The 13,518-nt window shown below is 35.4% G+C and overlaps 1 protein-coding gene across 1 annotated transcript in view; it reads right to left on the bottom strand.

Annotated features, from left to right (window-relative positions):
- Positions 1 to 5,719: 5,719 nt before the first annotated feature.
- Positions 5,720 to 13,518, bottom strand: part of HLCS (holocarboxylase synthetase) — a 75,111-nt gene continuing 67,312 nt past the window's right edge. The window contains exons 9-11 of the mRNA XM_039370019.1: positions 10,241 to 10,355; positions 7,928 to 8,141; positions 5,720 to 7,312 (exon numbers count right to left, since the gene is read on the bottom strand). Coding sequence (XP_039225953.1) covers positions 7,147 to 7,312; positions 7,928 to 8,141; positions 10,241 to 10,355 — 495 coding nt within the window. The 3' untranslated portion in view covers positions 5,720 to 7,146. The remainder of the gene's footprint in view (positions 7,313 to 7,927; positions 8,142 to 10,240; positions 10,356 to 13,518) is intronic.

Below are 13,518 nucleotides of genomic sequence, written 5' to 3'. Positions count from 1 at the left end.
TGAGCCATGGTGATATTGTGACAGAAATTGTATCACACATGTACATTATGAAGATTGTGCCATGGCATGTTACCCTTGCTCTCCTAACAATTCCATCCCCCAGTTATATAAAACAAATGACTGGTATTTCAGTTTTATTTTTAGCTTATTTGTTTGATCCCCAATTAATGAATTTTCTATTAATTTATGTTTCCAAAAGGTCATGCCAGAAATTTGCTATGTGTCAAGCTTTTTAAAACAACAGCTCTTTGGTTCTTGCTCTTGTAAAATATCTTGGTAGAAAAGGAGGTGGGGAAGTACTGACAACCTTACTTTAAAACAGGGTGAATCATGTGATCAAACTACTTTCTCCTGTCCAATCACAAAGTTTTGTGTTTAATATAAAGAGTTTTAGAAAGGATATTTAACCTTTCTGTGCCCCACCTGCCATCCACAGAAGAAAGAAACAGTAGCAGCTATCTCAGTGGCTTACGCCAGATGGGTGAGTGGTGGAGGGCTGGATCATTGAGAGAGGAGAGATGACTGGATTCTGATATTTCCTGTTCTCAATCAATAATTCTGATTAATTCTGATTAATTCAAGAATTCCTTCCCAGCATTTTTTCTTATTACACAAGATCCCATGAATCTGTGTGCAGTGATTCCCCAATATTCCATTTTCATTGCTTTTATTATATTTGATTTCAAAACAAAAATGTTACAAATATTTATAATGTCAACTTATAAAGAAGCAAAGTTTGAAAACCTTTGCTGCAACTTCTATATTTGGTAAATTTAAATTCTAACTTTCATTTAAAATTTTTTATAAAAGTCAAAAGTTATATTCCTTATAAAAAGCAGGTTTAGGTCTATAGTTCTGAAGCTTGTGCATCAAGAGCTATGAAACTTGCCATGTTCTCCATTTATAACATCCATGTAAATTTCATATCACTCTGCTTTTTAGTTTTTTAATATCCATTTTCCTCATGTTAGGTAATATAATTTTTCTACATAATGCTCTGGAATCTGAATGTATTGGACTGACTATTCTCCCGACTCTGCTATTAATTGATCTAAAGCATCACCCAGACATGTAAATCCTGTAATCAAATGGGCTCAACAATCCTTTCAGTCTAATTAGTGTATTTTAATTAAGCAAAATGCAAATCTGCTTCAGGATACAGAATGTAAATCCCAAGATTGCAGGCTAGATTGGAAAGTAAACTATCATTGAAGGAGGCAATATCAAGCTAGTTCCACACTGTTGTCATATATCTGGATCTGTACATTAGGTTGGGATATTTTACAATTCTTCTACTTGTTCAAAATCAGAAGCAACAAAATTCTGTTCTGTTTCTTTTATATGTAATGAAAAAAATCAATTACTTGGCATTCAGAATGTAAAGAAAAAAATACATAAACAGTTCATAATTGTTGAAGAATATTTACTCCATTAAACTGTAAATTTCTTATGCTTATTTATTATGTAAGATTAACAAGCTAAATAAAATATTGTCAAAATAATAAGCTAATTATTTTTGATGGTTTTAGGCATGCTTATTAATAAACATCAAACCATTTAAAGTTTCTTTTTACCACTAAAAATAAAAAAATGTCTAGCAGTGAGGTTGTGGTTTCTCCATCTTTTTTTTTTAGGTTTTAAAGAAGAAGCAGGACAATCAGTTGTTAAAGATGATAGTTTGCTTTTAGTGCAAATAACGGGTTTGATTAGACTGGTTTTGTGGTCTCTTTTACCTCCCCAATTCTGAGATTCTGCGATCTCTTCTTATTGATGTGAGAGAATTACTGGTAGTGGAACACATCCCAAACTAATTAAACACAACTATGAAAAAAAAGGAAAGAATGAAACTATAATAGTGCATAGGCATATTTAATTCATATAAAGTTCATGTCATTGTTCTGGAAATCAGTGCATTGCATAAAGGTTGAAAAAAACTATTATTTAGAAATTGGGCCTTGTAAGATACACTGTTCCTTCAACAACAACAACAACAACAACAACAATAATAAAATTGGAAGGGACCTTGGAGGTCATCTAGTCTAACCCCCTGCTCAGGCAGGAAACCCTATACCATTTCAGACAAATGGCTGTCCAGTCTCTTGTTAAAAACTTGCAGTGTTAAACTTCCAGTATTGGAGCATTCACCACTTCTGGAGGCAGGTTGTTCCACTGGTTAATTGTTCTAACTGTCAGGAAGTTTCTCCTTAGTTCTAGGTTGCTTCTCTCCTTGATTAGTTTCCATCCGTTGCTTCTTATCCTGCCTTCAGGCGCCTTGGAAAATAGCTTGACTCCCTCTTCTTTGTGGCAGCCCCTGAGATATTGGAATACTGCTATCATGTCCCCCCTCGTCCTTCTCTTCATTAAACTAGACATACCCAATTCCAGCAGCCTTTACTTATATGATTTAGCCTCCGGTCCCCTAATCATCTTTGTTGTGCTTCTCTGTACTCTTTCTAGAGTCTCAACATCTTTTTTACATTGTGGTGACCAAAACTGGATGCAGTTTTCCAAGTGTGGCCTTACCAAGGCATTGTAAAGTGGTATTAATACTTCATGTGATCTTGATTCTGTCCCTCTGTTAATGCAGCCCAGCACTGTGTTGGCCTTTTTGGCTGCTGCAGCACACTGCTGGCTCATATTTAAGTGATTGTCCACTAGGACTCCAAGGTCCCTCTCACAGTTACTACTATTGAGCAAGGTACCCATATACTATACCTGTACATTTGGTTTTTCTTGCCTAAATATAGAACCTTGCTTTTTTCACCATTGAATTTCATTGGTGAAAGGACAAGGGGGGACATGATAGCAGTATTCTAATATCTCAGGGGCTGCCATAAAGAAGAGGGAATTAAGCTATTTTCCAAAGCATCTGAAGGAAGGACAAGAAGCAACGGGTGGAAACTAATCAAGGAGAGAAGCAACCTAGAACTAAGGAGAAACTTCCTGACAGTGAGAACAATTAATCAGTGGAACAGCCTGCCTCCAGAAGCAGTACATGCTCCAACACTGGAAGTTTTTAAGAAGAGACTGGACAGCCATTTGTCCGAAATGGTGTAGGGAGGGTTTCCTGCCTGAGCAGGGGGGGTTGGACTAGATTACCTCCAAGGTCCCTTCCAACTTTACTATTACTATTTTGTTAGATAGCGCCCAGTGTTCAAGTCTGTCCAGATCCTCCTGTATCCTAAGCCTGTCTTCTGGAGTGTTGGCTATTCCTGCCAGCTTGATGTCGTCTGCAAATTTGATGATTTCCCCATCTATCCCCTTGTCCAAATCGTTGATGAAGATGTTGAAGAGCACTGGGCCCAGAACAGAGCCCTGGGGCACCCCACTACACACTTCCCTCCATGTAGATGTGATTCCATTGAGGACCACACGCTGAGTAGGGCTGGTCAGCCAGCTACGGATCCATCTGGTGGTGATGCTGTCTAACCCACATTTTTCTATCTTATCAAGTAGTAGGCTGTGATCTATTTTATCAAATGCCTGACTGAAGTCCAAGTAAATTATATCCACAGCATTCCTCTGATCCACTGATTTTGTCACTTGGTCAAAGAATGCAATAAGATTTGTCTGGCATGATCTGTTTTTGACAAACCCATGTTGGCTTTTAGTAATGACTTTGTTTGCCTCTAGGTGATATGGTTAAAGGAAATGAAAATGTGTCGTGCATCTAAAGCAGACATGTCAAACTCACGACGTCACGTGACGTATCAGAGCTTTTCCCCCATTGCCGGCAATGGGGTGGGTGCGGTTTCATTGTGACGTGTCCAGCCTGTGAGCCGGCAGTTTGACATCCCTGTTCTAAAAGATGTAGTACAGCAAACATTCAGCTTGGGCCAAACCTCCTCTAAAAAGAATACTGTAGAGAATTTCAACAGAAATGGTTAACTTTGCAAATAAAGTTCCAGCTTGTTCAGTGAGACATGCCCAATTTTATGACCCTTTTGCCATGGTTGTTAAGTGAATCACTGCAACTTTTAATTGAATTACATGATTCAGTTGGAAGTGCAAGGACTGATTATGTCATTTTTTTCAGTGCTGTTGTAACTTCAAACAGTTGCTAAATAAATAGTTGTAAGTTGAGAATTCTCATGCAGGCCTCTTATACGATCACTTAATGACCACAACTGCCAGGACTGCGTTTGTTGAGTGAAGCGTTCACATAGGTGCCTCAATTTATTATTAATATTTTTAATTTAACATTACATTTGTTTGCCCCCCATTTTGCCATAAGACTTATGGTTGCAATGACTTAAACTGAAAATTCAGTCCCAATTCTGATTATAAGTCAAGGACTACCTGTAGGACAAAATGGAATAGTCTCAGGTAAATGAACATATGTGAATTTATTGGGAATTTGGAGAGACCCTAATGAGAGCACTATTTTGAAAAAAGGAGAACAGGCAATATTTAGTTGTGGGTTAAAGCAAATCATGCATTAAGCAAATATGGGAATTGAACCATGAACTGAAATTGATAAGGTATAGGTCTATCTATAATAAAACCATGCTTTTGTGACTTGGTTGTGAGGAATGCATAGACATGGTGTATATCACTGAGACCAGGTGGCCAGAGATGGTTGGATTACTCATATTGAAAATTTGCCCACTGGTATTCCTACAACAACGACTATAAGGCCAGGAAGGGGAATGGTGGTAAACTCTGTGTAAGATGTTGGTTATTACTGGACATCCTGCTTCATGTGTGGCTGGAGATAAGTTCTTGGACCTGAAACTGGGGTGGCAGGGACAAGACACAAATCCTCTAGTATTTTGCTTTCTTTATTGCCTAGCATTCCCCTGCCTGAGCCACAGTATTTCATCATAGGACATGTTGGATTTTCTCAGATTAATGGTGCTTGGAAATATTAATCTTCATGATTTGGAAATTTATAGCCCATATGGCAATGACGGGCTTATTTCAATTAGTATCTGATCCAACTCATATAGGAGTATACATGCTAGATCCAATTTTTACTTCAAAACAAATGCTAGTGATTTGAAGATGGAAGATATGGCTTCAGAAATGACCTATCATGGCAAGAGGACTAATGGTTTAGTCCTCTTGCCATGATAGATTATTTCTGAACAGACTGTGATTAGCTGCCATCACCAATTTCAATTCTGTGATGGTGGGATTAGTTTGGGAAAAGAAGGGACATTTTTTAGGATGTGGCTTTTCAAGCAAGTCCTGGGCCATAGTGGTTTGTTATGCTGCCTTTCTTGTTTTTTTTTGAAAATGTTTTGCTTCTCATCCAACTTCAGTTCAGTCAGAACTGAAGAAGCTTCTTGGAGGAGAAGCAAAACATTTTCAAGGGGAAAAAAAAATCAAGAAAATACCGTTGCCTTTTGAAAAGCACCTTTGGGACCACTGGGACGTGGATGATTGAGAATCTCTATAAACACTGTGTAAGTACAAACTCTCATGTAAGGCATACCTGGTAGCATGGATGCTGATGGAGCCTTCAGGGATGCAGGCTCTGGAGGACAAGAGAGGATTGCAACTGGGGATGGAGTTATTCCTTCCCAACCTAAACAAAATACTGATCCTAGCTCTGGAACAAGTTGACCACAGGGGATGAGGATAGTTGGAGACCTCCTTGGGATTAGTCTCCATACAGTAGGTAAATGGATTTCTTTTTCAAAAAGTTAGGACCACACAGATATGCAAATGATCACTTCACATAATTTAAATCAGGGATTTAAAAAACTCACCCAAATTAATGGAATTATTTTATTCTTTAAAAAAAATGTTAAATAGAAATGCATTAAGCAAAATGAAGTTTAAACAATTATCAATAGCAGTATGGAAAACACTGAGTACCAAAAGTCAAAATCTTCATTTTCAATGAAAGGGCAATTTAATATCCAATAATACATAGACAAATTATCCAGGTTCCAAAATGCAAGATACCACTTATCCTTCAATACAGATTAGCATGCTTGCTTGCTTTAAGCCTTCTTGCATTCATAATGAAGCTAATAAACTTATTTTCAGGTTCTTTGTAAAGTGAATCTTAGATAAGTCTGCTAAGTCTGCATGTTTGGGGAGAAAACTTTTTTTCTGAACAAAAGGAGTGTTAATAAAGAGGGCAGGTTAACTCAATTCCCTAGTATGGTGAAATTGTTCTAAAAATTTAGATTGGGTGTTTGTGTAAATTACAAACCAAAATCAATCCTTAAAAGCACATTATGCACTGAGATTTTTGAAAAGTATCTTTGAGGATGAAAATATCAGAGAACCATCTTTATTTGGATTTGAATATAGCATCAAAGAGGATCAGCAAAATCTTACTGAGTAAAGGATGAATGAGAAATGATATAAAGTAAGCTATAGCAGATTCTGTAGCAATATTGATCGTTAACCACTATGACTGAAGAGAGTCTTAAAATATTAATAAATTAATCCTATTTGCCCAGAGTAGTCTTTACTCTTTGTGGCTGACCTAAAGAAAAGAAGCCAGAAAATAGCAATATGAAATTGGGAAACAAAAAGAAACTTTAGAGTTCTGTTAAATTAGTGGTAATTCCAGAACTGTTTAGCTATAAAATCTGAATGTACAAAAAATTGTGGAAAGCTTAGGATCCAGTTCAGCCTAAGCAAATCCCTTTCAGAAAGCTATGTTCACTTTTGATCATTTATTTACGTTCAAAAAATAATATAGCCATCTACTCCTTAATTAAAACTGGATGATGTATTATTTTAACATTTGTTGAAAAACTTTTCCTTGTTAAAAACAGAAATAACACAAAATTGCATGATTATTGGTATTAAAAGTTACTATAAGCAGAAGTTTGGAGTATATACATCATAACATAATAGTTTCTTTTGGAAAATTCCAAATGATCCATGTCAAAAATTAGATAATTTTAATACTTATTGCAATGCTTTTTTCACATTTGCACACAATCCTGAAAGAAAAGAAAACAGGGAAAACTTCCAAATACCATCTCAGCTTACTAAGAAGAGAGCCTAAGAAAAAAATAATTATGCAAAATTATTTCTTTTGCTTGATACATATTGTTATTTTTCTGCTTTAAAAAGAAGAAAAAATATTAATACTACCTCTAGCTAAGCACTCATAGTAAGTGCTGAATACAAAATAGTCTGCTAAGTGAATTATTGTTTTACCATACTGAAAAACTATTATTTAGGAATTATAAGATTTCTTAGCATATCAAAAGAATTGCCATCTGGGTGCACAGTGGTAACATCTTTGCCTTCTTCATAAACCTGAAGGAATCCAGAATCATCTAACCCAACAATCCATACCAATGGTCCCTCTTCATTTCTGAGTTGGACTTTCTTACCACTGAAACGGAAAAAAATATTTGATTAATATCAACGTACATTAAATTTCAGTCTCACTATTCTATTAATAATAAATCCCTCCCTGCAAAGTATCATTAGTGTCTGATTATCTATCTTCATTTTATGTAAGCATCTACCTGTAACAATGTATTTCATTCACTGATCAACAAATATCCATATAAGCATGATACGTCACTGTTCCAAAGAACTTATTATGTACTAAATATATACTTCTGGAAAATAGTTATTAACAAATGCATATGGATTCTATGTAAGATTCATATGGAATTCAATAATTGCTTATCATCATAATGGTATAGTATAGTATATAGCATAGACATGGTTTTCTAGAATTTTTCAATACTAATTTATTAATTCCTGGTCTATTTTTTAGCCTTTTGATGTAGTAGCCAAAAATTAGGCCTTTATGAAACAAATTCTGATGTTTTGTTATATTTTAAATTATATGTGCTAAATACAATTTTTAATTAAATATGTCTATACATAGTCAAATATATACTAAGCAAACTATGATAAATAATAAAAATTAACAGCTGGTCAATCACTATTGCTTTAAGAAGACCTATTGTTAATTAGCAATAAAAAATACAATCACCTGTGCACCCAGTATTTATAGTACATGGGAAGAATTCCATTTGGTCCCTTCTCCTGAAAGATGTTGATTAGATTTTCCAGAATGGTCACACTTCTTGCAATCAGGCAGTCGGGATTTAAGGGCTGTAATGTTGCATTCATTGTCTTATTGTACTCCATAATAAGATCATTGATGCATATAGTTGGGTTGCTATTATTAACATTAAATCCAAATCCTGAGGAGGAATAAGTCATTGGAAAAAAGATATATAAAATGTCATGTATATATCTGTAAAATTATTTCCTTTATGATGGTAATAAATGTTCATTCCGAATCATTTAGACCAGGGGTCCTCAACCTTGGCAACTTTAAGACTTGTGGACTTCAGTTCTCAGAATTCCTCAGCCAGCTTTGCTGGCTGAGGAATTCTGGGAGTTGAAGTCCACAAGTCTTAAAGTTGCCAAGGTTGAGGACCCCTGATTTAGACAGCTATAAAAACCCTTTTACAGATTTCTTAAGGTATTTATTCTTTCTAATGATGAAAGATGACATAAGCTCATATAAATTGAAACCCATCTCTTTTTTTAAAGGCAAGACAACATAACCATATAAATAATACTAATTAACTAATCACAGACAACAATGCTTACCCCTTTCTTCCTCTAGCAAAAATAAGCTCAAACAGTCCCAAGACAATCCACATCCAAACAAATACATTCAAAGGAAGTTTATAATTGAAAACCAAGAACATTTCCAGTAACAAAGAGACCCTGGTATGTGCTATGGTTATAACTATCTAGCCATCTTAATTCTTATGATTTTGGAAGCTTATGATTTTGGAATATATTTGAGGGAGATTGGCAGTTCAGAAATGTGAAAAATAAATAAAAATAAAATGTATTTGCTTCTCTACATAGAGAGTTATCCTGCAACATTTCAATACAGGAAGCATATCTCTTTATAGGTACATTGTTTGGTATGAATATGTGGATATTTCTTGTTGAATTCCAATTGTGAATTCCAGTTGTGAACTGTTAATCAGAGTGCAGATAGGACTCTGAATGCAGGCAAAAATATTTTGAAGTTTGTGACTATGCTATTATTTTCCACATCTCTAAAATTCGAAGTTGCTCCAGCTCAGGAGTAGCATATAGGTTTTAAGGAAACAACAGGTAAGGATTCTACATTTAAATATTTCTTCTCTGGTTTTGATGTTTATTTCTCACCTTGCTGTCTGTTAGCAGCATAATATTTGGCAGAAAACCACTGAATTTAATCCTTATTTATTCAGTAGTTAAGGATTTTTTCATTATACCTCTTGTGTGGCTCTGTAAAATATATTCACTCCCCCTCCCTATCCTATCAGTGTTGCTCTTCTGCTAAATGTGCTTCTGGTAAGAGCATAGACCAGCAAATAAAACAAGAAAAATTATTCTAATTAATTGTGATTTTCTTGTTTTATTTGCTGGTCTATGATTGCATAAAAATGATATTAAATAATCATTGTTTGTACAGATACATTTAGTTGAGAAAGATTTACAGTATATCTTTGTTTTTAAGAAAGACCAAGTACTAGAAGATGTGCCATGTAAAAAGGCAATTTTAATTCATACTCACAATTACCAGAATAGAATTGACCGTGCTCCCCCCGCCCTATTCCAATTTATTTTATCAGGAATGGGGAAAGATTATGATATGATTGCTTTTGATGTGCATTTGCTTTAAAAATCCAAAATATTGAAAAGGCTATCCACTATCTACAAAGCTGAGAAAAGCACTGATTCCATTTGCATATAAAATTAACTACTTCCATTTTTTTCCCAGTGAGATCCCTTTGGTTTATGACCAAAGACCCCGAAACAAATTGAAAACTTCAAAAATTTTCTTTCTTCATGATTCTTGAAACATAGTGTAGTGGTCATGAAAATCAAATGGAAAATAAAAAAAGAAAATAGTTCTAAAAATAAGAACAAGGTGCGAAATTGTTATCAATTTATTCTCACTTTAAAACAAGGAAAATTATCTGGTCATAATGCAAGACTTACTGAAGAAACCGGTGATCTAGAGTAGCAAAAAAACTGGCTTCCTAATAAGGGTTATATGGTGTTTAGTTAGAGCTTTTCTGAGGTTGAGAAACATTTTATTGCCTTTATCTCACAGGACTTTGTCACAAAACAATCAGATAAATAAATTCTCTTGCAAATTCTGTGTTGGGATAGACATATTCCAGATGCATATTCATTACAGTTCTAGGGGAATCATAATCACATCGTTCAATTTGCTATGTCAAAAATAGGCTATATTATAAATCACCATAATTTCTGATATCCTTACCAATAAGTATATGGAACATATCTCCTGTTAATGTGGAATTTACTAAAACACCACCAAGTTTCATATGGTCACTGTAGTATATATCATTTGGCCATTTCAACCGAACATCTATTTCCTACAAAAAGAAATTTGCATATTGGTAATATCTTTGAAGCTACAAGATGGCTTATCCACTAATCACAACTTGTAGCTCTTAAAAAAGAGGAAATCACATGCAACTTAATTGCTTCGTAAAAAGTTTTTGAAGAAAACAAGGGCAATCAATACAAAGAACACACATAGCATTTTACCTGATATACTTCCAAATACGCTTGATTACAATTTCATGCATTTTTTATTTTGCTATTTTATGGAGTCAGAGTTCTTTTTTTATTATTAAAAGTTTTACAAATTTAATACAATATAACCCAAACCCCTCCCACCCCTTCCCCCTCCCCCACTTCCCAGAGCTGATTACAGGGTAACAAATAAACAATCATAATCTAACAAACATTACCCAACTATACTATCAATCAATCTATAACATACTTTAACTCCTTTTCAAAACAAATGTTAAGTAATTAAAAACAAAAATAATAATATAATTAAACCATAACACTAAAAATAATATAAATTCAACCATATTAAACTATTAATAATAATCTAAAATCTACTCATAAGCAAGATAATACTTTTCAGTCTCATATTTCTTTTGAATATAATCAATCCATCTTCTCCAAACCAAAACATATTTTCCTTGTGAATGGTCCTTCAAATAGGCGGAGATTTTCGCCATTTCTGCTAAATTAGACACCTTAAGTATCCATTCTTCCATAGTAGGCAAAGATTTTTTCTTCCAATATTGCCCCACCCATAATCTTGCAGCTGTTATAAGATTTAACATCAAATTAATTTCTTTAACATCAAAAACAACCATAATGCCCAACAAAAATAATTGCGGAGTAAACTTCATCTTTCTCTTAAAAATCTTTTGAATATTCCACCAAATGTTAATCCAAAAAGCTTTTATATCTCTACAAGTCCACCAAATATGAAAATAGGTTACATCTAAACTTCCACATCTCCAACATTTGGGCTGTAAATTAGGATACATGCGGGACAACTTTTGGGGATCCAAATGCTATCTATAAAACATTTTATAAAAATTTTCTCTTAAATTTTGCGCTTGGGTAAATTTTACATTTCTAACCCAAATTGTCTCCCATGTATGCAATAAAATTGGCTCTTAAATATTTTGAGCCCATTTAACCATACAATCTTTAACTAACTCCATTTCAGAATCCAATTCTATTAAAACATTATAAATTCTCTTTATATAGGCTCGAGTTTGATCTTTAATCTGTTTTACCAAATTCACATCCTCTAAACCCCACCTAACTAACAATTGATTATACTGAAACCAAGAGTGTACAATATTTTCTTGCTTCAGCTCAGTTAAAGATGGGGGTCAGAATTCTATTGGTAGAACATAACCACTCTTCATTTAGTGACCATTCACAAATACTATGGTAATAAAAAAAATATTTTCTCACCAATGTACAATTTATGAACAAATTTTCAAGTGCCTGGCAACAAAAACCTTCAGTGTGAAATTGATCAAGGTTTAGTTAGTTTCAGGCAGCATCATAGCCAGGTGGAGGGTTCTAATCAAAGTCATAGTGCTAACTTGTGGTTTAGAGAAACATTATGTTGTGGAGAAAAACAGCTCAGGAAGAGATAATTTGTTTAATTAATCTCTCCATCCTTCAAGTGGTAAAAAAGAAACAAAAATGAGTCAGATACAGAATACTGTACAGGAATGAGCCAACACCAACTAGCAATCTTCAGTCTCTGTCACATGTTCACTTAATGACAAAGTTGCAGGAAGGGATTGTGGTTACAAAACAAGGAAGGGTATATACCATGTTTCCCTGAAAGAAAGACCTACCCCGAAAATAAACCCTAGCTTGATTTTTGGGAGTAGGCCTAATATAAGCCCTACCCCAAAAATAAGCCCCAGTTTTGGGGCAAGGCGCATGCCTAAAAATAAAGCTAGGGCGGGGATGGGGAGGTGGAGTTTACCATTGCAGTCAGGCCTCCCATGGATCGACACTTGCCTCACTGGCCCACTTCTGCGGCTGAAGGAGCAGTTTCATTCTGCAGCTGAGAATGGAGCTCCGGCCTGCATTTCGCAGTCAGAGGCCTTTCCGAAAGGCCTCTGCAGCCAAGAACTGAACTTGGCTGTACTTGATTCTTGGCTGCAGAGGCCTTTCCAGAGGGCCTCTGACTGTGAAATGCAGGCTGGAGCTCCATTCTCAGCTGCAGAATGAAGCTGCTCCTTCAGCCGCAGAAAAGTGGGACGGCTGGGCGGGGCTGTTGATGCTGCTGCCGTGAAGTGAGTGGAAAAGACACCTCCTGAAAATAAGACATGGTGCCTCTTTTGAGGGCAAAAAAAAACAACAACAACCCCTGGTCTTATTTTCAGGGAAACAAGGTAATAGTCTAAAAGTAAGAGACTACATAAATCTATTTCTCTGTGTATCACATTTTAACTACAGCTACTGAAATTTAGAAATATGTAGTACAGCATGCCAAGACAGATATTTGAGATACTCCTAGCACCCAATATACTTTCAACGATTATCTTCTCCCCCAATTAACCTTTTTACATTGTTTACAGAAAGACAGACAGGCAGGAAAAGATAGCCTGCTATAAAACATTTTTAATTCCAAGAATGTCTTTGGATTCCAAATGGATCTCTCCAATTTCCTCAGAAATAGAAAGGAAGAAAGGAAGGACATTTGAAGTTCATACTTTGTTCAAATGTTCCCTGCCCAGAAGAAGAGTAAATGATGGTAGGGAACCTTGTTCAGAAAGGAGAATAAAGGAGAACAGATAGCATTCCAGGAAGCTGCTCTCTTAGTCAGTTGCAGTCCACATTGCAACCTCCCAGCAACTAATCCATTTTGCAACCCTAGTCATGATGGTAACCATTTTGCTGGAGAAACTACAGCATGTTCTTAAAATTCCAAGTCATCCAACCACTGAAAAGGGTCAGGAAACTGCTGAAAGGTATTAATTCTTTCTCTCTCTTCAACATATTTTTACATTAGCCTTCTAACTTCCAGAACATTATATTTTACTTGAAAGGGAGGAGGTTCCATTTCATTTCTTCCAGGCCTCCAGAAGCTGTCCCATCTACAACAACTTTTCCTAAGAAGGGAAGGTTGGCAACTAGCTTCTTGGAGACGACATGGGCCACTGTCACTTTCAAAGCAGATGGAACCATACCCTCCTG

The sequence above is a fragment of the Crotalus tigris genome, unplaced genomic scaffold (assembly GCF_016545835.1).
Source record: "Crotalus tigris isolate CLP2741 ecotype Arizona unplaced genomic scaffold, ASM1654583v1 scf7180000017601.7605149639:7615979, whole genome shotgun sequence".
NCBI classification, from domain to species: domain Eukaryota; kingdom Metazoa; phylum Chordata; class Lepidosauria; order Squamata; family Viperidae; genus Crotalus; species Crotalus tigris.
This window is presented reverse-complemented; position numbering and strand designations above follow the sequence as displayed.